At 41.4% G+C, this 26,490-nt stretch overlaps 2 protein-coding genes across 3 annotated transcripts in view; one reads left to right on the forward strand and one right to left on the reverse strand.

The window, feature by feature from the left end:
* LOC109038890 (uncharacterized) overlaps window positions 1-26,490 on the forward strand; it is a 75,099-nt gene that overhangs the window by 5,420 nt on the left and 43,189 nt on the right. The window lies entirely within an intron of this gene.
* LOC109038891 (uncharacterized) lies at window positions 7,480-15,134 on the reverse strand. 2 transcript variants are annotated; one of them, XM_019054152.2, is made up of 4 exons: window positions 14,780-15,134; window positions 11,925-12,508; window positions 10,732-11,039; window positions 7,480-9,362 (listed from the first exon to the last, which is right to left on the reverse strand). In XM_019054152.2, exons 2-4 carry the CDS (start codon window positions 12,459-12,461, stop codon window positions 8,984-8,986), a joined length of 1,224 nt encoding a protein of 407 aa, XP_018909697.2. In that variant the 5' UTR covers window positions 12,462-12,508; window positions 14,780-15,134; the 3' UTR covers window positions 7,480-8,983. The 2 variants fall into 2 exon arrangements, with proteins under 2 accessions (XP_018909697.2, XP_018909696.2); XM_019054151.2 differs by having other exon boundaries at window positions 7,481-9,362; window positions 14,880-15,132.

Consider the following 26,490-nt stretch of genomic DNA (forward strand, 5'->3'; position numbering starts at 1 on the left):
ACTCATATCTGGAACTCTGAAGAATTATATTATACATTTTTATGCCCCAAGGAAGTGGAAGGAAGGAAACTTCGTTTTCTCATCAGGAAATGAGTTCTTGAGAATCAGGGAAAATTCAGAGAATAAGCATTGTCAAGAATGCTAGATATCATGATTTATAGCAGAGGATTGCCAACATATTGCATGATCAATGTAATGTCGTTGAAAAACTCCCGTCCAAAATTTTTTCTGGAAGAAAAGTTGCCACTGGCTTGGCGGAAGGTTTATCCTCGTTCGAACTAATGCTGAGTGAAATCCACGTTAATATGTACATTGGCGAATTTTACCCTAAATTTTGTGAGTAAGGTTTCCTTAATACCCTCAATTTGATTTTAACTAATCCCTTAAACTTGTTGCCAACAATTTCCGCGGCCTCGAGCTCCCAGGGTCGCGACGAACGGGAGACAAATTTTAGGTCCTCAGATGATTTTCAAAATTTATAATATTTTTCTTTTTTATCCTACTCAATACTTTAAAAAATTGGGGGAAAGTGCACTTTTACTGAGAATTGGCCACTTTGCCTGATAATAGAGCCTTTTGCTTTATGGCAAATCGGAAAAATTGCCGCCAAGCATTCCAAGCAAAAACGCCGAGCCGGATCGCGGAAAATGGTCGCTTTTGTAATTTTTTTTTTCATAAAAAATCGGCAAGTTTTCCGAAACTTGGCAGCTGCGACTGTGCATTCTCACCTGATCCGTCTCTAATGTTGGTCGTTTTGCATTGCTCCCTCACCTCCTTGTTGACTCGTTGGGTTTGCGCACGTCATACGTCACCAGATCCGGTCGAAAACGTAACGTCCGTGTCGTAGTTTGCCGCTCGTTAATCATTTACCAAATGAAGATGCATCAGTAGTACTTTTTACTCCAAAAAAGCAGGGTGTCTAGCATCAGGATTTTCCAGATTCTATCAGGATTTGAGGTCAATCAGGATTAAATCCCGATTTCATCAGGATTTGAGGAAAAATCGGTCGTAAAATCAGGATTTGAGAAAAGTCGGCCGTCCGAAATTTTAAAGTTCTGCTTTCGCATACGCTTTTACAGAAATTTTAATTTTTCTCCGCAAAAAATCAGGATTTGATAAAACTATGAAATCTGGATTTAACAGTCAAAAATCAGGCAAAATCAGGATTTCATTAGGATTTCTTAGAATGGAAAAGAACGAGACACCCTGAAAAGTTAATCGAAGTCGCTCGTTATCAATTGTCAAATGAAAATTCGTCGATTTTTCGTTTGACGGATGGCTGATCTTATTGACTCCTCACCAGACACCGGATCTGTGTTGTACTCACGCCCTCTCCAAAAGCGAACGGGACGGTGGACCGGTCACAAGAGTGCTTTCAATTAAGTAAATAGCCGCAAGAGCAACTCCAAGCGAGCATCGGCACCTCATTGTTTGATTGACTGCTCTTGAACTTGCTTACGTCACGGGTTGATCGCACCAAGCGCCAGGTACGACACCCCGGCGCGACTTGTGTACCTACATCAAATTTCACACTTAGCCGCGTCTTCTGGGGGGCAATCGCTCTGTGTAAATAAATAGTCCAAATAAAGAATGAAAGTGAGGAGCTTCATCTCCTCCTAGGCAAGGTCACTTACTGTCCCGAGAGTCAGGGTTGCCTTTTCACGGTGACGTTGTTTAAGACCCATTCATCATTTATTAATGTAACAAGCATCAATGAAGAAATACATTTAATTGGATTTAAAAAAAATTGGAAATTGGATTTCCAACCACAATCTTTTTTAGCCTCACTGTAGGTTAGGAGGGGGAGGGCGAGGTTGAAACCCTCCCAATCTCCCCTTGTCGGTACTCTATAGTCGTCTTTCAAGACAAATTCTGATTTCTGTTCCCTTTTCCTTCATAATTATATAATTTTTATTGGTTCATTTTCTGTTCACAATTTTTATCAAATTTAGTAACAGTCAACATTTACGTTTCTCTGTTGCAGGTAAGCAAAGTTGTGCTGCGCAAAATTGCATGCTCTCCGCCCCTACCACTAATTGTGAGTTCGTTTCATTTCCTTGCGTATTTTTCTAAATATTTTCATTTTTATGTCTCAAATTCGAACACCTAGAGCTTTCGTTTTCCAGCCTTTTCCTCTCCTCCTTTCTTCCCCTCTTTCCTTCTCTCCTCCTCCTCCTCCTCCTCCTTCTCCTCCTTCTCCTCCTTCTCCTCCTCCTCCTTCTCCTCCTTCCCCTCCCTCCCCTCCTTCTCCTCCTTCCCCTCCTTTTCCTCCTTCTCCTCCTTCTTCTCCTCCTCCTCCTCCTCTGGGTGGATGGCCTTATACTCCTCAAGCCGCCCAAAAGAGAAAATCCCGCTCCAAAGCTCCCATCTAATCCCTTATGAAAACAAACCCTAAAATAGTGGCCCAAACTTTGAGTAACAGGACGGTAGAATAATGTCGGGTCCACTTTATGCTGCGGGGAAACAAGACCAAAATAATTCCAAAAATATTCACGACGTTCAAAAATTTGAACACTAATGATGATCAGCGCACAACTGAGATTATTAATTCAAATTTTTGAATCCAACGAAAATGTGTCGAATTATTTTGGCCTTGTTTTTACCGCAGAACACGTTGGCCCCAGCACTATTCCAATTCCACCATCCTGGAGCATGGAATAATCCCTTCGATTTGACAGCGACGCTACGATGAACGGATCCACTTGATTTATGGTTACCGGTGAGAAGTTGTGAACTTGGTCACCCGGGCGTCCGGCTCGGAGAACTTTCAATGAGCAGCGTAATCGGTTATTGAAACCCGGGTGCTCCTTCCCAGTGGTCTATGGTCTCCCGCCGAAAGTTATGACCGGCGGCTAATGGACCGCGGCGGCGGCGCACAGTGCAACGAGTCAGTTGGAGAGGTCGGACAAAATTTGGCAACTTTGAATGCTTAAAACTCCGTTAAAACAAAACTTTGAGGTTTTAAAAGTGGTTTTTATTGGTTTGCTTGTGAAATTTTCTTCCAGGAGCACCCGTTAAAATTTAAGATGTGACGAAATAAACATCAAAATTTGCAGTTTTAGTAAAAAAATTTAATGTCCGACCTCTTTGATTGACTCGATCCACCGTGCGGCGCGCCGTTACGGTTACGCAAGCGGCCCTCAGTTACGCTTCGACGTCGGCAGTCGCAGCCGCTCCAGGAGGGTGCGATTCTGTTTGTAGTGTCAACTCAAACAATTTCAAAGTCAAGGGCTCCTCGTGGGAGTCCACAAGCACGTGTGCATCTTCGAAGAAAGTAAATTACTTACATCACGTCGGGAGACACTTTTCCAATATCCGTGGAGCAAGTACGCAAGAGCCAATCGAGTTCGACACGGAGAAAAATGAATTACGGTGGGGCCGTAGGCTCCAGAAAAAGCTCCTCCAAGTTCCGGGGTGTTCCAATAGTCCCCGGACGACTGAGTAACTTTCAAATTTTGTGGAGCTTGATGTCCGAAGGCCGAGTGACTGTCGTTTTAATCTTCGTATTTTTAATGACCATCGCTCTGCGAAACGTCTAGTAATATTTACTGGATTCTCTCCGCAGAAAAATACTTTGATTTTGACGTAGATATAAGTTGCAAAAGCCAGAATGTAGCCCTCACTGGGGAAAAAAAAAAAAAAAAAAAAAAAAAAAAAAAAAAAAAAAAACATTGGATCTAGAGTCCAGACTTTTGAAAACATTGACAAGAAAAAGGACTCTTGATTCAAGCAGATTTCAGCTTAAATCAAAAAGAAATCCGCTCAAATTAAGAGGCTTGGTTCTTGATTTAAGCTTAATTCTGATTGAATCAAGAGTATTTTTTCTTGACGATGTTTTTAAGAGTCTGGACTCTAGATCCAATGGGTTTTTTTTTTTTTTTTTTTTTTTCCAATGCTACCCTCGCGCTTATATCTGAAAAATTGCCAACGGCAATGAGAAATCAAGTTCGCCTTCAACTCGATGGATGCAATTTGAGCGGCTCAGGAGTTGATATAGTTGTATCTCGCATCTTAATTTAGCTTAATTTCCGAAGGACGAGTGACTTTCGTCGGAATCTTCGTGTTTTGAATGACATCGCAGCGAAACGCCCAGTAACTTTCAGTCGATTCGATCGTAAAGTAAAAACGTGAACCGATCGCCAACTAATGAAAAACTAGTGTCGGATCGGTCAAAATGAGGCGTTCAAAAAACACAACAGATCGACACCGATTCGATCAAAAAAATTCGATCTTTCTACAAATTTTCGATCGATTCACGGGTTGGTCGATCAATTTACGGATTTGTCGATCGAATCAACACTGCATGGTTTTCTTTTAAATTAGTTGTTGATCAAGATGAATCGATTGGTTCACGTTTTTGTTTTTCGATCGGTTGATCGGTTTTTTGATCATTCATCGAACAAATCAGTGTCAATTAAATCGGCGTCGATAGGTTCCTATTTTTATCTCTCGATCGATTTATTTCGATCAAATTCATACTCTCTCTCTCAGAGTAAACCGCGTCAAAGCTGCGAGGATCCACCTCACTGAAAAAAATTCTCGGCGTTTTTATCAAGGTCCGTTGGTACCTTTACCACCTCACTTTTTTTTACCAATTATTGGTAAGTTTACCAAGACAGACTGGTAAGCTTACCTAAAAACCGGTATTTTTACGTTTTTTTCAGGTAAGAATACCACTTTTATTGGTAATCAATTCCCGGTAACTTTGCCATTTTATCTCGGCAATTCTACCACAGTCGATAAAAAAATATTGGCCTTTTTACCAAGGTCCAGTAAAATTACCGAGAAATTCAATGATTTTACCGAGATTTCTCGGTCAAATAACCAATTCCATAAGTGGTAATTTTACCAAGAAAAAAGTGGGATCAAATAGAACCCTGAATTCTTGGTAATTTTACCCTTCTCTTAGTAAATATACCGAGATTTTTTTTTTCAATGTAATTTTGGCCGGATGAATTTGGTACCCTGAGCGGAAGTCGTGGTGAAAGACCAACGCTTACGCAAGAACCCTAAAATGTTAGAAGGCTTGGATCTGGAGCTTTTAACCGCGCCGGAAACGAAAGGACTTTGGTGAATGGAGGTCCTTTTGTGAGCAGGGGAGCCGCGACCGCTCGGCTTTGGCAGCTAATTGAAAACCGAACTTATTGCGCTTTCCAAAACGGAGGAGCGTTTATTAATCTATTATCCATTTCGGCCCATAAATAAGTAACGCAGCCGCTTCCAATTACACGCCTTGACGGGTGAAGAAGGAGTGTATTGTGATTGCGGTGGATATTGAAAGGAGATGATCCGACCGGTGGCGCGGCGAGGCGCAAGGCGAAGATGTCGCCTCATCTTGGGATCGTTACTCAATCGGAAAAATTACCTTGACACAATCTTGTGTTTCTATTGATATGTGATCGTATTAAGCTAACTATTACAACATCATGCCATTTCAACAAATGGAGAGTGGAAATGGGTCTATAATGCATGCAAGAGATACTGCAATATATTTTAACGCCAAATTTAGCTGGCTAAGCTGCATAAAACATGATAATTGATTAAAAAATCGAGTTACAAGTTAAAAATCGGCTCATATTTTTGGATTTTAGCTCGATTTTTTAATAAATTATCATGTTAGATACAGCAAGAGCGCCATATATACCTCGACATGTCCGTATTCTCTTCATACAGGCATTTTGTGACAGGCTGCAGGTTTGCCCTGAAAAACCTACCCTAAATAAATAAACAATCTCACGAACTACCAAAAAGTCCTTATGTAAGGTTTCAATCGATTCAAAGCATTTGCCTCTGCAAAACAAAGAAAGGAGGAGATAATAAACACCACATAATAATTGGAATCATAAACCAGACATTTTTTTTAAAATTGTTCGTTTACTGAGGTTAGGTTTTCTTACTCTTTTGTCTGAGCAATTTAGGTCGCCGGACACTGAAATAACTGCCCGCAGACGCGGTAAAGAAAAAGCGCGTCACAAGATACGCAGATCGCGCGCTAAAGGGTGGATTTCAGACTTCTTCAATGCGCTCATCGTGATTTTTGTTCGATTTTACCCGCCGAGAGCCTACTTACTTGGCTATATCTCTTGCATGCAACAGAACCATTATACAAACCTGATGATCGTCATCAGGTGTTGCAAAGATGGTTAATGACATTTCTTGGTGTAAAAAAACTTAAATGATTTTCCATACACTGAAAAAAAAAATCTCGGTGTATTTACTAAGATAATGGTAAAATTACCAAGAATTCAGGGTTCTATTTGATCTCAGTTTTTTCTTGGTAAAATTATCATTAACGGAATTGGTAATTGTACCGAGAAATCTCGGAAAATGATTGAACTTTCTCGGTAATTTTACTGGACCTTGCGGTAAAAACGCCAATATTTTTTATCGACTGTGGTAGAATTACCGAGATAAAATGGCAAGGTTACCGAGGATTGGTTACCAATAAAAGTGGTATTCCTACCTGAAAAATACAGTATAAATACCGGTTTTTAGGTAAGCTTACCAGTCTGTCTTGGTAAAATTACCAATAATTGGTAAACTAAGTGAGATGGTAAAGGTACCAACGGACCTTGGTAAAAACACCGAGAATTTTTTTTCAGTGAGGTTTCTTACCAAAAACTTTGTTCTAATTTTTGGTTTAGTTTTCATGGCAAAAACCGTTGTGCTCAGTCTCATTATACTCATCAAACTAGGGATTTGGGGAAAGCAACTAAATGCAACAATGGAAGCAAAACTTAATGGCGCTTACCAGGTTTTGAATTTTCACTTTTCAAATAGGTAATGTAAATGGGAGAGCTGGCGCCATGTTCTGGTCGACGGGTTCCGAGCTCGGTGTGCGCCGAGCTTCGGTCACTTTTTCGATACACTTTCGATCCAAAATGGCGATGTAGAATACTTAGTAATTCCTATCTGCTTTGTATACATCAGCTGGCCGGGTTCTTGTGTATCGAAAACAATCGATTATGTATCGAAAAAATGACCCGGCGTCACACCGAGTCTTGAGATTCGGGACCTGGAAAATGCTTAAAAGTGGCGCCAGCTCCTCCATTTACATGACAACTATGTGTACTTAATGCTCAAAACTGAGTTATTGGTGTCAGAATATGCTGCTGTTTTAAGGAAGAAGGCCGTATGATCCTTCAGATGTTGCCGTATTTTCTGTAATGACAAAGGAATTTACTTGGAAAATTATGAATATTTTTCTTCCTCTTTTTCAGACAGTTTGCTCTCAATTTAATCTTAAAATATCTGAAAAAAACGAAGGATAATCATGCATAACTTTTCTCAAGAAGAAATATTTTGTTGGAAGAAATTTGGCAACTCGGATGCATATACGACGTTTTTCCTTCGCACGGCAGTATGAGGGAGCATTCTACAAATAATTTTATATGAAAACCTCCGATAAATGAAAACCTGGGTTGTCATTGTTCCCGTAAACTGAGTAATCAGGAGACATTTTTGGAAAGGAAAGTGCAGAATCAACAGAATTATACGAGAATGCAGTAATTTAATGAATACAAATCTTTTCCTCGTATATCACAGGCTTACTGAAAGGATTTTAAAATAGTTTAAAATGCAAGCATTTGTTTTGCACCTCGGTACTAATAATTGAATCGGTATGTCAGGATTATAGCTACAATCCCACTCATAAAAATTCTTCGAGAGTCAGTCACGAGACTCACAATCAACCTCTTCAAGTCAAATTCTTCACGTCTGAGAGATCGGAATTATGCCAGCGAGCTCGTAATATAACAGATTTATGCTGTCCGTCAAGTCGTTCAAAACTATCGCATAATATTCTCACCTATAAGTATTCACAGCTTATTTTAAAATCATTTTAATGGCACCGCTTACTTAAAAATTAAATGATTTTCAGATAATTGAAACTTATTAAAAAACTAATATTTTATCATCTTTTATAATTTGGAATTATACAATATCATTTAATTTTGTTTCGAAACTCTTGATGAGACCGCCTACGGCCTGCGCCGAAAGTGAATTTATTTTTGCCCACAGTTCACGTTGATCGCCATGTTCTCGATCTCTTGTATCAACAAATACACCTTTTTCCCCGTAAGTGTACTTTTAAAGTTTTCCCTGGAAGCTATTAAAGTGACTTTGCCTTAATAAACGTAACCGCATGTTAAACCCGGTTTTATTGGAAAAACACAATCATCAGTGTGGGCTGTCAGCATTTTTTTTTTTCCTTAAGTATCTGGAAGACTTTAGAAATAGACTTAGAATTAGAAGATGAGCGAAACATTGTAATCTGCGACTTTGGCATTTATCTAGGAGTATTTCGGACCCAGGGTGGAAGATTGGACCAGGCCACACTGGATAAAAAAATACATAGGATCTAGAGTCCAGACTCTTAAATAAAAACATCGACAAGAAAAAATACTCTTGATTCAATCAGATTTAAGCTTAAATCAAGAACCAAGCCTCTTAATCTGCGCGGATTTCCTTTTGATTTAAGCTTAAATCTGATTGAATCAAGAGTCCTTTTTCTTGTCGATGTTTTCAAGAATCTGGACTCTAGATCCAATGTGTTTTTTTTTTTTCCAGCGCATCAAGAAAAGAAATTTGCAGAGCCGGAGAGCTATTCTGCCGTTTTAAGAAGAAATGCCGTGTTTAAACCTTCGTCAGTTGCCAAATTGCCTTGAATTAAATACGAATTTTCATGAAAACTGATGAATATTTTCCGCTCAGTTTTTTCGGAGAATTTTCTTCGCAATTAGATCTACATTTTCCTTTCGAGAGGAAATATTCATAACTCTCCTAAAAAAGAAACATTTCATCGGAGGAAATTTGGCAACTCAATGTTCATACGGCGTTTCTTTATATAACGGCAGTATTAGAGCGTCACCGCTCCTGGTATTTGACTTTTTCGGGAAACTTTCATCCCCAGGACAGCCCCCTCGGCCCGCTAAATTATTTGTTAAAGCCTCGTATACAGCAAAATTTTAAGCTTCCTTCAGTGTCATTCATCGACTTCGAATATGAACTCGTGATCCAACATGAACTTGACGATATCGGTAAGGTATTCGGTGGCTTTGGGTCCGCCGGCTTCGCTGAGGAGCTGGAAGAGCTCCGTCAGGGGGGTATTTTCCATCTTGTGGTTGAGCTCCGTCTCGAAGCCAGCCGGGAGCATGTAGACGGCCCAGTGGTACCCGTAGACGCCTTTCTTTCGCATCTCCAGCTGCAAATCCTCGAACGAAGGCTTCGACGCGTGCCCGTCCAGCACTCGCGAGAGAGCGCTGTAGTATTCGCTCAGGAATGTATCCCAGTGAGACCGCTTCAGCTCCGGAGAAGTGTCCAAGATCAGGAACAGGCTCAAGTCACTCACAGGCGTGCAGTACCTGTAAGAAAGATCAGAATACCATTCTATTTGATTATTGCAGTCGTCGGGGTTGCCACAGTCAGGGAATACCGGAAAAACCAGGAATTGTTAGGGAATTTTTTAATTTTACGGGGGGAGCGAGAGGGGGCTTAGAGTATCAACCATTATGACCATCATACCTCATTAAACATTTGCTGACAATTAAGATTCTGCTCATATAATTTAGAAGAAACCATGGACCCTCAGTTCAAATATACATATGATCCACACAGAACTGAACCATTTATAGAAACTGTAACCCATTGATGCCAAATTTTGGGGTACCCCTAATTTTAAAATTTTATAATTAAGGTATAAGCGTTGCCTACGAGAATGGAGAGGCCGTAACTAGTCAGCTGTGTGACGTCAAGCTAGTAGATATTTACCGAAAACAACAAGCATCTCCGGGTCATCGGTGCATCGATGAGTGAGGCAGTCGCTGCGTGGACCAATCAGGGTGGCCCTCGATCGGCGGAAGTTGCGCGACATCCGCCGGAGTTGCGCGAACGGCCCGTTTGAATCTGAGTGGAGTAACGATTTTCGGCATTACGCTTTCATTTCCTCGATTTTTAGACAATGTCACAAGTGGGTTAGTTAGTTTTCTAAAGTGAAATTTCATCCTCTTTCGGAAAGGTTCTTATGAAATTTTGCGTCAGATCAACCCTGAAAAAGATATCGGCAAGAAATCATCGCGCGGCAAGCGTTCTCCCATAAGAACGCGTGTTAAACCGCGGCCGAGTTTCATCTACTAGTGTGACGTCACAGAATCATAGTTACGGCCTCTCCATTCTCGTAGGCAACGGTCAGGGTAAACCTGGAAATGTCCGGGAGAATTTTTAAATCGCCTATGTTTGCTCACTCGGATGAGTTTGATGTTTCAAACAGATTTGGACTGAAAACTGATTCAAATTTTGTCCTTTTAACCGTCTGGCATATCTTCAATTGTCTGTGATTTTTGTCTGTGAAAATGTGACAGTGAAATGTCAGAGGACTTAATTTTCTAAGTTCTGCGGCAACCTTGAGTTGCATTCGGGGCATCAAGAGCGGACTGGCCGGCAGGGCGGCAGGGGGCGATTGCCAAAGTATTACAAGCGCCATGCGACGTCTAAAAATTTCCGCTGCTATTTTATTTTTTTTTTTTCAGAAATCGTTGGTCGAATCTGTTTGAAAATTTCACTGAATTTTATCGGCAGCACAAAGAAAATTCAGTGAAATTTTCCGACAGCTTCGTCGAACAATCTCTCTGTAAAAAAAGTAAAATGGCGGCGGAAATTTTTCAGCGTTGCATGGCGCTTGTGAAGGTGGAAGGCTTCGGCCGGAAGGTGACGGCATGTATAATAAATGCATACCTGATGCAAGCCCAATCGCATAGGACCACTTCCACGGGTTCTCTTTGGTCGTCGTATCGGAACATGAGGTTATGACGGGTGAGATCCCCGTGGGTGAGAGTGTTGATGGCGTCGCTGGGACCCATGTACTTCTTGAGCCAGGATGCCCCCCACTCGCAGTGGCGGGAAATCTCCGTCAGCCGCTCACTGTATTCCGGGTCCTCCTTCAGAGGGTCGATCCCGCGGAACTTGATTTGGTCGAACGGGTCCTTCTGCTTAGGGCCGTCCGATGGACCGTGCAGATTCGTCGCCTTGATCTTCGAAACTACCTGGACAGGGAAACAATGGTCGATTAGAATACGCTGTCAAAAGTCGAGTTAAGCAGTGGGCAAAACTGGAGGAAGGGGGGGGGGGGCTGCGTTTACCGTGCCCCTTCATAAAATGCAAAGGAATTTGTGAAAGAACGACATTTCTGTTAACTTCGCAATCTCATTTCAATCAATTTTTTTCGTAAAAGCAGCCTTGAAAATCTTTCGGTCAAATCTAGTTTTTCAACAAGAAGACCTTCGGGCCTTTGGGAATGTCATAAATTTCGATTCCAGAGATGAAAATGCGCTACAGACACTGGAGTTGATGCATCTGGTCGAGAAAGAAAGAAAACCCCAGGCTCTTATATACCAGTTTCCCCGCCGAAAATCTGGAGCTCGGAATTTTGATTTGTTTTTCTAAGGATATTTTCGCACGTCTGGAAATTTTTTAAAATTCTATCCAATAAAGGTAAAAACGCGCTGTAAGTAATAGAGTCGATGCTACTGGTCGGAAAAGTAGAAAACTCCATGCTCCCATCATGCCAGTTTCCGCGGCTGAGAATTTGAAGCTCGGAATTTCGATTAGTCTTTCCAAGGATATTTTTGCGCCTCTTGAAATTTCAAAAAATTGATCCGAGAAAGTTAAGGGCACGTTATAAATAATCGAGTCCGTGTAACTGGTTGGACAAGAATGAAAAATCTATATGCTAGCTAGTTTCTGCGGCTGAAAATTTTGAGTAGTTTTTCCGAAGATATTTTTGCACAACTCGAAATTTTTAATACTTCGATGCGAGAGAGTTAAAACCGCTAAACGTTGTTTGCTTAATATGTATCAGCTTAAACAATCAAAACATGATTCTGTGACCTGTGTAACCGACTCGTCGATCAATTAAAATTAGGACGAACCTCGTTGAACGCCTCGGGATTCTCGTGCTGGCACATGATAGCGAGCGCGTGGAACTTGGCAAGACGGTCGACGGTGAGCCGAATGTGTTTCTCGTCGAGGAAGAGCTTTTCCTTGGTCATGCGAAAGCCCTTAAGCGAGAGGTCCTTCTGGACGATGACATCTTGGTCGGGGGCTGCGCCGAGGGTAGCGCGACCGTAGACGAACTCCGGGATGCTGCCCGCCAAGAAGTTCTCGGTATCGTACTTCCGGAGGAGAGGGAGGAGCTCCGTGTAGAAGAGCACCTCGTTATGGAAGTGAGCATCGATGTTGTGGGACAGGTGGTAGAACTTGGTCTCCTTCGTCTGGACCTTGACGTAGACGCGCTCCGAGAGCTGCCCGCCGTCCGGTAGTTCCACGTTCACCGTCCCGAAGAAGATGTCCGAGATGTCCGAGTCCTGCTGCCCGCTGGGTTCGTAGCCGAGGAACTTGGCGCCCGCCCCGAAGGAACCAGACTCCACGGCCGCGGGGAACACTTCTGTCTGCAGCCACTCGATCATTTTCCAGGATCGAGATCAAAGTCTGAGGTTGTCGTTGAAATTAAAGGCTAGAAAGTCCAGACACAGAAAGAAGAGGGAGTTAGTGTTCCTGACCTAGTCTGCCATGCCAAGGAAAAACGCCGTATGAACCTCCAGGCGTTGCCAAAGTTCCTTTGATAAAACACGAATTCCCTGGTAAACTTATGAATATTTTTCTTCCAATTTTTCAGATAATTTTGCTCGCAATTCCACCGGAAAGTCCTGCAAATTTCAAGAGAAAATATTCATAACTCTCCTAAAAATAAACATTTTATCGAAGGAAATTTGACAACTCTCAGATGCTCCTACGGCGCGGCGTTCTTCCTTAGCACGGCAGTAGTGGTGTATCACATAGTTGCCGGCGGTCTGGAAAACTGGGAAAATCAGGGAAAGTCAGGGAATGGGTCAGTTGCGCTGGTCACAGAATCGTGTTTTGATACCTGATCCTTTTAGATTAGCTAAAAGTAATAACTGTCCAAAACGCAACTTTCTACGTTCAATATTAAAGGAGATATCGCCCTTTGAAAAGTCGGGTTTTGACGGCATCCACCGCCGTAGTGACACCCGTGGTTTCTGCCACCTTGCTTTCATCAGTCAGTGTGACGCACATTTGCACTGGTTACTCGACGTGAAACTTGGATGAAAACAAGGTGGGAGAATCCAAGGGTGTCACTACCGCGGTGGATTACGTCAAAAACCCGACTTTTCAAAGGGCGATATCTCGGTTAATATTGAACGCAGATTGTTTCGTTTTGGACAGATCTTATTATTTTTAGCTAATCTATACAAGAATCAAGCATTAAAACACGATTCTGAGACCAGCGCAACTGACTCATTCGCGACGACCGGGAAACGTCAGGGAATTTCTGACACATTTACTAGTCAATAAAATGTATCACTGATCCTCCAACTGTTTACCCTTCCTGGTCATCCTTTAGGCGTGTCATCTTTTAACCACCCACTGAATGCCCTTCTCCATAATTTGATCTCTAAACAAGGATTTTTTGTCCAAAGTTTAGCGCAAGTCAGCGTACTTTTAAAAAACTGGATGTGGAAATGTTTTCGGAAGGTCAGGGATAGGCAGGGAAAGTCAGGGATTTTAAAGATGAAAAAATTATGGCAACCAATAACCGAAGCCATAACCAGTAACCAAAAAATTTTCATTGGAGGGGCGGGGATCTGAGATCAATTGCGCATGAGGGGGAAGGAGTCCGAAGATTTAAAGAGCCTAAAAAATCACGAAAAGTGACGGTTTTTGGGAAATGCCCCGGTCATAATTAGCAACAGAAGCTGCGTTTCGAGATACCATAGGAATTCTTATAGCCGCTAGAAAATCATATAGATGGCTGTAGAAAGCGAAGAAAATAATACCGCCGGGCTACACGAAACTACATATGTATAAAAAATTATGCAGCCGGATGTTCCTATCGCCGGGCTATGCAGTTTATCGCCTGGCTTCATAGCTTTATCGCCATCGGCTACAAAAGGCTATAAGAAATTGTATAGCCGGCTATAGGAAATCTTACAGCCGGCTGCAGGTCTACAGTATTTTGGAAAACAGATCCTATCGCCAATTTTTACCGGGGTGATTCAGTTTGAAGGGGGGTTCCTGATCTCCTGGACCCTTCCTCTTGCCGATGCCACCCCTGACCCAGCGAAGCATTGTCAAAATAGAAAAATCACTTCACGTGCATAAGTAGACCATAGATATGGTCCTCCATGCAAATGGTGAATGAAGTTGAACAAATATAGATTTTGAGATATGGTTGTACAAAGAGAAAGTGTACCTACGCCTGACGGACGGAATGTACACTTTTTCATGTATGGTTTTTTTGACTCTAGGAACCTTAAAAAGTCTAGGAATTATATTTTTTTTTTTTTGAGACGATGGAAACACTTCCTCTACCCGCGAGGGGAGCGAGAAATTAAAAAATAGTAAGTTACTTTACAAGTGCAAATCATTTAAAATCGACAAAACTCTCATCTTGAGTTGCACTTTCACCGTTTCAGTTTTGGGAAAGGGGGGAGGGGGAGTTCGGAGCAAAATTTGCTTGGATCAGGTCCAATTCTTACTACCCTGCACCGGCACAATGAATCAGTTTGAAACTTTAATTCTTTTGAAATATTTTTAAAAAATTTATTCCATTACTGAATCAATAGTGAAGTCTCATACGACCCTCTCTCTTAACATGGCAGCATATTCATAGGGTTATCACGCCAAAACAAACCAACAGAAAAAAATAGAGAAAAACGAAATGGGGAAAAAATCTGATGCGCATCTCCTCATCTGCCTAACTCACTGTCGTTAAATGCGTAGTCCTAGAATTTGAACACAACTTCACACACTCTCGCACAGAGGCACACACCAAGCAAACTCGACGCTAAACAGAGTATCTGTACCTGTACGACGAAGCACTGATTAGATTTTTAAACGCGTTTTGTAATTGAGTAGACTCGGGCCTTGATCCTGAACTTGGAAAACTGATCAAATGGATGGAAAGAGGAGGAGAGACGCGCCGGGAGCTGAAAGCGACAGTAAACTGGTTTCAAGGCTCGGCAGATCATCGACCAGGGACTCTCGGGCTTGTGGCCAACCGAATCCAGACGCTTGTCTAGCCAATTGCAAATAGCACGGGGGAGCAAGAGACGTCTGCAGTTTGCACTTCGCATTTTCGCCGCTCCGGTGGGGGGGGGGGGGGGGGGGGAGGGAGGCGGCTAGACGCTGATAACGGCTGGCACGGGAATTCAATTTATCCCGCGAAACTAGTCGCGATGCAGGAAAGGAGGCTCCAGGGGGACGGTTGTGTCTGAACTGATGTATCACGGTGGTGACATTTAAAGATCGTTTACCGCGGAGAAACTGCACGGGAAAAATGTGCATATCGAGTTAAGTTCGCAGTATTTTCAAGATGTTTTCCTATTATGGAAAATTGGAGGAAAATAAAATTGCAAGTTGGGAAATGCACCGCTTTGCAATGGCATCAGGCGGCATTCCGCGTTTTTAAACTCATTTAAATTTATCATAGCAGATTAGGTTATTTTGTCTTATCTCTTCCACGATTGTTCAATTTAGAAACCGAGGATATTCTCAAGCTCACAATCAAGCTCAAATAATTGTCAGTTCACTCTGCAGTTTCACTCAAACATGAAATTGATGGGGTTACGAAGCGGTACTTTATCCAACTTTGAAATCATTCGTGATCGGCTTTCATGGGCATTTACGCATAGTTTCCTAAAATACAGTGGCGTGGCGTGAATGATCGATTATCGATGTTTCCCTATTTGAAGCTATGGTAAAGAATCGATTATTAAGGTGCTCGTTGCGAACGCCCTGACTATCGATTCTTTCTCTAGGTTTAAATGGCAGATGAATCGATTAATTGCAAAGCACGCCACGCTACTGCTAAAATACGGTCGCCTCTAGAACAACAAAAGATATTGTCTCAAGAACTATAACGTATGTTGTGTTTACACCTGTGTACTATCAAGGCGTCGACTCCCTCATTTGTATTACTGCGAGTAGATTATTAAAACTTTATCGCTTCTATGTCGGACGACCTCGATCGACAAAGGGGCCAACAAAAAGCTATTTTAAAGGCTTCAAATTCAAGAATTACGTAAGCCATTTATATGTACATTTTGATCCGCCCCCCCCCTCTTTTCTCACTTGTAAGCCATCCGTAAGCCAATCTCTCGCCTTCTTTTTGAATTCTGACCCTAAGCCCGTCTTCCTCGAATTTTTCAGAAAGTAACAGAGAGTCAGAAACATAGCTGAAAAGATTTGAGTTTATTGGACACTAAATTTTTTTTTTTAAGTTGGAGACCCAAGGAAGACTGAATCTAAATCCCCCTCTCCTCCTAGTTTTACCCAGCAAGCGAAGCACAGACCCCCCTCACCCGCCCCAAGTGACTTACGTAATACTTAACAGCCCCTCAGCAGAATCAGCAACCCTACTGCATCAAACTTCGCCTGATCGCCTCTCAAATTTTATAAATATTTTTTTTACTGGAACCTAAGTAAGACAGGCATTCGGGCATTCCTGTGGCCTGATACTTTTTTGTTTTCTTTGTAATCTAGGGGACGCTTATGAAGGTTTCAAGGCATTGTATTGCTCAGTTTTCTGTGTGTCATTTATAGCGTGAAATGGAATATTGCACGATTTTTCAACAAACTGAATGGAAACTGTGCGAGTGTGCGATGACGGCAACATTTTTAACGCAGAATTTCATGGCTGAACCATGGTTGTATAGTTTTTAATCTGAATTTTATTCGCTAGAGCGGCGGCGTTGATGGATTTAGAAGTGTTGAGGAGAGGGTAAGAGAATTACGGAGGATGGGAGTAGATTTGCCGAACTCGTAAATCTTGGGATTGAAGTAGAACTGCAAAAATCTGCCAAAGGAGGAGATAAGCTTTTAGTTTTAGCGAGACAGCATGAAAAAGGGGCGAAACACAGGAATGAAAATTCTCTTGGATATTAGCTTTTTTAAGTCAAAGCAGTGGAATGTGTATGGACGTGAGAGATTTTTCATACCACATGCGGTAGTTCAGATTTTCCCGCCGCATCAATTCTGAAAATTATCGGAAATGGCGAAACCTATATGAAAAAATACTTGGGACGGAATCAGCAGCGTAACTTTAACCAAACAATCTTAGATTTTTACACTTTTTTTGCTGTTTTATCCAACTGAGGAAGGCTGAGTTTTCAGCAGAAACGTTTTGGTAGTATTTACGTGAAAATTAGCCTTGTTACCATCTGTGTAATTTGTTTCATTATTGTATCTTGTCACGGACTGTGGAGCATCAATCATATCTCTTTTCAACCAAAGACCCGCTGAAGCGGGTGCGGGGTGAAAATAATAGGAAGAGAGTAAAATTTGCTTTGGGGACCAAACTTTAAACATGTTTGTGAAATGTTCTCAAATAGACCACAATCCCTCAGGAAAATATCAAATTTAGTATGAGAAGGGGGACGATTCGCACCCCTCGTCCTAAATGACATCTCAAGTTGAATTCACACTGTTAGCAGTGGCGTGGGAGCGTGGCGTGGGGTGTCATTTCATGAAATCTTCTGTAGGAATGGGAGATCAATCGAATTAACTAACGTATCGAACTGCGAGGAATATTTTTTTTATAATTCTATTTTTGCAAAATTGAAACATAGGACGGAAATTGGCAACAGTTGAGGGAGATAACGAGTTGCTCGAGACAAGGAAAAAACTCCCCTCTAAAAACATAGCAATGAAGATATTAAAGAACTATCAACGCTCCTCCAACGTAAAGGCGTATTTCAATTTCCACATTAGCCACGGAAAGCATAGAGTTATACGGAGATCACGGCTCAAGTGGAAATCGAGGGTACGCTCTTACGTCAACGGAGCAATCTTTTCTGTAATGATAAGGGAAAACGCTGTATGAACACTCGAACTTCGTTGAATCTCTGCGGATTAAAAAATATTTTTTCCAGCAGTATTACGCACTTTTTTTTAACTTTATTCAAAATTTAATCAAATGAAGTACCTGCTAATTCCACACAAAATATCCATTTCTTTTCTCCAGTATAAATATTTTATCATGGGGAATTTGAGAATCGTTCTAATGCCCATATATGGGGTTTTTATTTAGCCCGGCACAATAATTGGACCGCGTTAAACTGAAAGGAACCAAGCCTCATCAGCTATTGCTAAATTTAATCGGACAATTTAATTTTTCACATGAAAACGGTGAAGCGGATTTTTGTGCAAATTTCTATGAATTTTCTTCATAATACAAAGCAAATTCCTTAAAATTTTCAAAGGAATCCGCACAAACGTTCTCTCGTAAAAAATCAAATTCCCCTGTTAAATTTGGCAATAGCTGATGTGGCTTGGTTCCTTTCTGTTTAACGCGGTCCAATTATCGTCGATTTTTTCGGATGCTTTATCGATAGAGAAGCCTAAGTATTCCCATCTATTCCTATAAGCTCTGAGTGTTTAATGCTGTTGTTTGTCGGTCTAAGTGATTTAAAATTCCAATCCCCCACACCTCCGGACCAACTGCCCTCGCTCATTATGCTAATGGCGTAGTCGTAAGTGAGGCTATAGTTGCAACCCTTTAGACTGATTTAATTCAAAACGTGGATTTCCAAATGTTTTCATGCTAATTGTCGAGTTGGTTTTTCGGAGTTGTGCCTAAATTTTGCCTCAGATTGCCTGAATTTGCTCGATGATATAGACCGTAAATTATTCCACAATCGCGGGCAAGCCAATAAATTCCGTGCGGCTGACAATTGGCAGCTGCGATTTTGGTTACGATTCATTCAGGTGAGAACCTAGGAAGAGAGATTTACAGCTTGATTATTCGATGGCGACTTCAAAAATGTATAATGAATATTACAAATACATAATCCAACGCTTTAAAGTATTTATAAATATATTTTGCCGCTAAGATGTTCGTTGTGGTCCCTTGAGTGTCCCTTTTTAGATAATCTTCCAGGTGCCATTATCCTTGTGTATTTTAGGACTCATTGAAGATCGGAAATATTTCTTTTATGTTAGTCTCATAAGGATCGTGTTATTTTATACTTATCGTCGATTCCCATTACGAAAGACCGTAACTGCATTTCAAAGTTGCGAAATTTCCATTCTCTAATTAATTTTTTACCGGGAAACTTACGGACTTTCCAAACTGTAAAATGCACTGATTTTCCTTGTGACTGCAGTAATATCCAGTCAAATGTTGGACTAACTTTGAACTATCATACCTGGAAAAGTCGAATTTTTCAAGTTAATTTTGCAACCTTGGAATGGGTTTCAGATCTTTTTTCTCCACCGAAAGCGGGACGGCAAAATTTTTGGCGAATTGATTTTTGCCGTGTCAGACTGAAGGTTCGAATTCTGAAATTTCGACGTGGCACCCGCACTACTGTAAATAACCCCCCAAAAAAGTAATAAGAAGAAGAAGTGTGAAAAAAGTATTTTTCACCTTCACCATAAGTTGCGAGAAGTTTGGTTCCTTTGTGTGTGCCCTTTGGAGTAAGTAAAATCGCATTTTAACTAAGCAATTTTGTGCCCCTAACACGGCTGCTAATAAAATTAATGTAGCTTTTTCTCGATATTACGTTCTTGAACCTACACCTACACTTCAAACCACTATAACTCCGATTCGGTGCGGCATTTCTTGGAGCCACCACCCCCCCCCCCCCCCCCATTCTGCGAAACCAACAAATCAATTTGAGGTATTTGTGGTTCCCATATTTCCTGGTGACGGTCACATACATATACTTTTTGGCAAATAATGTGTCCACATTTTACATGTTTGTAGCTCTATCATGCCACTGTACTTTTACTCTGTTTTGATACAAGAGGAGTGAACCTCCACCGGCACCATTGGCGCATCCAGCAAATTAGCAACATTGTTTCTTCCCCATTTAAACCCATGGAAATGTATCGATTATTGTAAGGACCAGGTGCTCCGACGAGAATCGATTATATTACACATGTTTAAATGGAAGAAATCCGATGTTACCAAATTGCTGGATCCGCCTATGACCGGCTTGCATGGAGTTTTTGTCGAGATCGGCAAGCAAGGCTGTCAAAAAACGAAAGTTCATTCAAGCGGAAACGACTGAATTTTGACCTTTGGTCTTGGATTTCGGACATCCAAAACTGGACTGCTGATCGAAAAGATCATCACGAAATTCGGCCGAATGACTCGGAAGTTGCTTTTCAAGTCCGCATACAATCTCTCCAATCAATCAAAGTTGAATTTCAAAATTTATATAGCTTCTTCCTCATCCTATCGAATGACGTAGTTCCTACTAGAGTCGAAGATACTTGTTGGTTCCGCGATGCGTTGCAATTAAAAAATTTACGAAAAACACGATGGTAATGGTACTATTGATTTTATCTACCATCAACTCTCAAGCTCGAAAAAATCTTTAAAAATCGAGACCGCAATGTAGAAATCCCTTACTGAAAAAAATGGTTGCATTCTATCCAAAATGGCGTCATGCATCAATTGTGATGGTGTTCCACTCCATCGAAACTGGTGTTGTATACAAATTATACTGTGTAGTGTAAATGTAGTTGATACTTACATAGCACTAATTAGCTGGTATGTAATGATGAAAATGCTCCTGTTAAATAGAGGTGCGGCAAAAATTCTCGTTAAATTAACCGAAAATATCTTATGAGCAACAAGATATATTTTTGAAATGATAGGAAAAACAAGGGAGTTTCTTATTGTTTCAGCGAGAAATTCCTGTGCAGGAATTACAACAAGAGATTTTTCTCTGTGTGCTAAAGAAATTTTTTCCGTGGATTATAAAAACAAAAAATTAAATAAAATACGTATTCAAAGTCAAACACTCCAAGCAGAGATAGCACTGGATTGAAAGTTGAGCTGTCATTCTTTGTGAGGAGACACAATCGGAAATTTTCGTCTGATGGCCCCTTGTTTCGGTGCATTGAGCAGGAGAAACCAACAGTTTGTCATATGAAGGCAATGTTGATTTTCAGTCCGTGCTTTGGTAATAAACAACGAGAAAGTAGTCACGTGCCAGTCATGCAGTCATATGCTAATGTATCCGCCTCTTTTGTGATAGAAGTATTGGCGAAAGGTGAAAATGCACGGTGGCAAAAATTAAAGCATTAACTCCGTGGTAATGGCATTGAAAGTGAAATGTGCAACCGTATCAAACAAAATTTTACATACCTAATGTCATTTTTGCTTATTGGTCATAAAATTTGCCACATGATGAAGGATGAATGTCGGAGTGATCACATTGCCAGGCGAGTTTTTTTTTTTTTTTTTTTTTTTAAAAAAAATTAGGTTAGGATTCCTGAACCAGTTGCTCAACTCTCTGGTCATGAGTCATGATTAGGCGAATCTGAGCGATGACCTCTTTGAGAAATTTTTACTTTTCGATGACCAGAGTGCAAAACTACGTATCTCCATTGCGGCGTTTCAACATTTCCATTCCCGTTTCATTTTTGGAAGAAAGACAAGTCAACTTTTTAACTTGAAATCTATACAGAAGATTCTGCTAACCTAGAAGGAAAATCATGGAACTTTTCAAGAAATTACGTTGACTAGTTTTTCAAAGAACAAATAAATTATGACAGAAAGCCTGGAACGTCAAAAACGGATATACGTGGTTTTGCACTTCGGTCATCAATTTTAAAGAGGATTGCAGTGCGGGGCCTCTAGCAAGCAGGACTGTATTTTTTTTCGCATTCAGTGACGTCATATCTGCAGTGTGCAGTGGAAAATGGCCGCAAATCGACAAGCGGCCATTCTCACGTAATCTCTCTCGATGCATGAGGATTGAATCATCCGTGACTAGAGCGGTGTAATTTGGGGTGATCGACCGGCGAGGTGACAACTGCCGCATCGGAGAGCGTCAAACAATCGATGAGACAATCGATGAAACAATCGATGACGAGGAAGACACGGGCGCGGGCAGACGATTGCGATTGTCGCCGATGTGGAGGGCATCGAATGGTAATGCGAGTAAAGCCCCCCCCCCCTCCCCCCGCCCTCTCGGGCGCCACGCTATGGACACAATACTCGGCTGTAATGACAACTTTCAATGTTTGATTGGACTTTCTTTTTCTGGTCTCGCGTCGCAGTTGCATTTATTCCGAGGATTACTTTTCTTGGACCGTGATGCCACGCAGAAATAAAAAATTCGGCGTCACTCTCAATCAGTTTCAAGTTCCAAGATTTTAGGAGCCCATTCTTTGGCAGGGTATACAAGTATAGAAATTTAACCAAGATTTTATATTTAATTATTTAATTAAAAAAGTAAGAGCCAATTGAATCAAATGATTATTCAACACTGAAAAAAAGTTGCGGGCTATTTATACATACCGTCCGTTCCGGGCTCAGTGGCCGAAAGTACCGGGTGTGGGAGCCGTAGCTTCTACTGCACCGGGTGCTGCGCCCGGAACTTTCGGCCTCTGAGACCGGAACGCGAATGGTATGTCTACATAGCCCGTAACTAAACGGCTTTCACGGCCGGAGTTTTTTTTTTCAGTGAAAGATTATTAATTAATGTCTATCAATGATTAAAAGATTTTTAGTCTGGAAAATCCGGAAAGTTCGGAAATAGCACCGATTTATGAAGGCGGTTCGGAAGAACTGAAGAAGTTTCCTATCCTGTCGTTAAAGACTCCACTCATCACAACATAATTTGATGTGCAGAACCATAAACGCCTTCATTTCTACCAACATGCAATGCGGACATCCGTTGAGCACGAGTAGTTATCTCCATGCGTTATCCGAGTGTACACCGTCCGGTGCATTTTTTCTAACCTGGCGTTAAAGTCTCCACTCATTCCAACACGATCAAGCATATATTATCAAAACGCCTTCATTTCTACCAACGTGCAATGCGGACATCCGTTTAGCACGAGTAGGTACTAGGTATCTCTAGGCGTTATTCGAGTGTGCACCGTCCGCTGAATTTTTCCTAACTTGGTGTTAAAGTCTCCACTCATTCTAACTCGATCAAGCATGTAGTATCAAAACGCCTTCATTTCTACCAATATGCAATGCGTGCATCCGTTGAGCATAGTTGTTATCCAAGCGAAATTCGGTCGCGTACGTACCATCCACTGAATTTTTCTTAAACAGGCGTTTTAAAGTTCCGCATGCTCCATCTTCTCTATGTCTCAGGGTGTCTATAAGTCCGGAATTTCCGGAAAGTCCGGAAATAGTACTGATTTTTAAGGGCGGTCCGGAAGTACTGAAAAAGTGCGGAAATTATGCAAGAGGGTCAAGAATTATTTTTCATTTTTGTCGCATATGTAGTGAGAAATTCAAATCTTTGAAATTCTTCGACTTTCTTCAATTAGACGCACTGAAAAAGAACTGAATTTTTCTGTTAAGAAGGTACCGAATTTTTTTGGGAATTGTGTTGTGTATTTTTTTTTTTTTGGAAAAAGTACTGCAGTACTTTTTGGCCAGCCTATTTTAGTAGACATCCTGTGCCTTCATAGTCTATCGTTTTGTCTATCAATTTCAATGATCAGACCCATTCCTCAGGGTTCGCGACGTAACTGCAGGCACGTCTCAGTTTCATGGGTAGTGCTCGAATGTCGAATCAGCGGAGAAAAGGGAAGAACTTTCTCCGGGCTCGTGGGTTGATTGAGAGATTAGTGGCTCTTGCCGAATAAAATAATGCCTGCATACAAACGTCCGATTAATTTTCAGAGTTTTGACGGAGGGCACCGGCCCCGTGGCTGTCAACGGCGCGGCGGCAGCGCTACGATGCGGAGTTTTTAATTACCGTTGAATAGTGATTGACGTCCGCAATGGAATGCGATCTTCGACACGTGACCTCATCGGGAATTACTCTTGGATTGCGGAAGACGAAAGTTCTAGGTCATGCCACCGATTTACAGTCGATGAACACTCAACGACGATTTGTCTACTGCTTTGTCTATCAATTTCAGTAATCAGCTCGGTGGATATAGACTGGGATGTAAACAAAATTTGACCCAGATTAGCCCGACGACGACGGATAGTTTTATTATTCCTTCTGGTTTAATGACTTCGTGTCTAGCACCTTTAGCCAACTTTAGACTATGTTCATTGTCCGTAGACATCATGGGATCTCCATACTCCAGGCTTTTCCAATTTTCAGAGATTAGGGCCGAGGAGAATCTCGTGAAAATTAGACGCCACCACCGGGATTCGAACCCGGGACCTATTGACCTAGAGTCAGACGCGCTGACCACTAGGCCAACGTGGCCGGCGACGGGTAGTTTACCCTGAGCTGGAGGAGGAAACTCCGGCTGGACTTGGAGGTGACATGACATCAAATGACGTGGGAAATGGGGAATTATCTAATGCCGAGGGCATGGTGACCAGGCGGAGGCGCGGGGGAGGGGCGAAACGGATGGAGATGTCACAGTATTTAGGAAATGAGAGCTCGTTTGCCGCCGGGTTTGAATGGGCCAACGCAACGACGAGACGCAACTCCGAAGAGAAGAAGAGGAGAAGAGGAGAAAAAGAGTGTAGCTCCGCCGGAAAATCACCTTATCAACGTTCCAACGTTGTCAAATAACTTCCAATAGAATGTGAATTTTCCGGAAAATTATGGAAATTTCGCCTTTGAATTCCTAAGGTATTTTATATCAGCAATTTACTCGCCTCTTTTGGAGTAGTGATTGCAGTGCACCGTACTAAAGAGGAACAAAGTTCGAGCTTTTAGGTGTTGCCAAATTATTGTCAATAAAATACGATTTTTTCTGAAAAATCCTTGAATATTTTCTTCCTAATTTTTTTGCGAATTTTATTCATAATCAGATTTGAAGGGCTTGGAGGGCAGTAAAGCGCATAAGTGCAGTGTTTTAAAAAAAAATTGAGATACTAATGATTTCAAGTAAAACAAGTATTAATGCAAATTCTGTGAACAATTCGCTCCAAAATTACAATTTTTAAGCATTAAAAAGTCAGTTTGAACTTCTTTTCTACCACTTAGATCCATCTAATTTCGAAAGTTCGAACAATTATTCCTCGAAACAGTAAAAACTGTGTACTTACGCGTCTTGTCCTCTAAGCTCCTCATTTAATCTATCTGAAAATATTGAGAGAAAATATTCATAACTGCCTCTTCAAAAATAAAAATTTTATCCGAGGAAATTGGCAACTTTCGAATGTTCATGCGGCGTTTTTCCTCAGCACGTTAGTTGTGTTTGCTCTATAATTCAGAAGGTTCTCGGTTAGCCCCCTGAATTTCACGTCAAATGAGTTTACGCACTTTTAGACTGCGACAGATTCGCTAATCGGTCCTTTCCAAAACTATCAAAGGAACACATCGATGGTCAGAATGCAAAACCACATATATCTCCTTTGCGATATTCAAAATCTCCGCTCCTACTTTATTTTTTCGTGGAGAAACAAGTCAACGTTATTGCTTGAATTTTTTATAGAATACTCCTCCAGCAGAGAAGAAAAATCAAGAAATTACGGTCACTAGTTTTCCCAATAAAAAATTAAGCATGGCAGGAAGTCTGTAGCGTCGCAAACCGAGATATCAACGGCGTAAAGTCCGCAATCGCATACATCGTTTGCGGTGTCTGAAACCTGCGCCTCTATCTTATTTTTTTAAAGGAGAACAAATTGACATCATTCCTGCAAGTTTTTGCAGAATTTTCTTCGCAGAGAGAAGAAAAATCACGTCAGTTTTAAAGAATTGCCGTTGAGGAGTATAAAAAATAAAGTATGCCAAGATATCTGCGACGTTGCAAACCGAGTTATGTAATGGCGGACCTACGCTGTCGATATGTAGTTTCGTTCTTTGGCCGTTTCAACGCCCAATCAACGTTTTTACGGAGGAAATTGGGCAACATTTGAATTTCATAGGTCTTTCTTCCATAGCACGGCGGAGGTACTCCCGAGGAATACCGTAGGAACAGGAGCAGAAGAGGTGGCGGTGGCGGTGTGTAAGTCGGGTGACGATTGTTTGACAAGCGTAGCCGGAAGAAGGCATCGCGGTGCAGGCGCCGGCGCCAGAACAATGACACCTATCTCTTGGTGTTGCTCTGTGTGCGCCTCACGCATACTAAATTGCCGACCATACATGCGCGATGATCGCCCCGTTGTTGTCGCCGTAAAGAGCAAAAATATTGAACGCACTCGTTAATCCACGCGGCTGGCCGATTATTGAAACCTTCAAGCAGCCCGATACGACATCGAATTGCAATATATTGCTTGGATAAGATTATGGGCTATGTCTTATTGTATTGTATCGACATAGTTTCAACAATCGGGCCGCTGATGGGATGCGTTGAAATGTCGCGAATTTTTTGTCATCGGGACAAAATAGGTACACTTTATTTGCGCTGGTTTTGAGATTTTCGCCCTTTGGAAATCGTGAAGTAGACAAATTTAACTCCGTGTTATTTTTATATCATTTTTCTAATTTTTCTTATTGTTTCTTCTTCTTTTTTTTACATATATACCCAAATAGAATCCTAAAGAATGATCTCTCTTTCTAAAAGACCCACTGTGCCGTGTTTAAA

Source organism: Bemisia tabaci, chromosome 1, assembly GCF_918797505.1.
Source record: "Bemisia tabaci chromosome 1, PGI_BMITA_v3".
Classification (NCBI taxonomy): Eukaryota; Metazoa; Arthropoda; class Insecta; order Hemiptera; family Aleyrodidae; genus Bemisia; species Bemisia tabaci.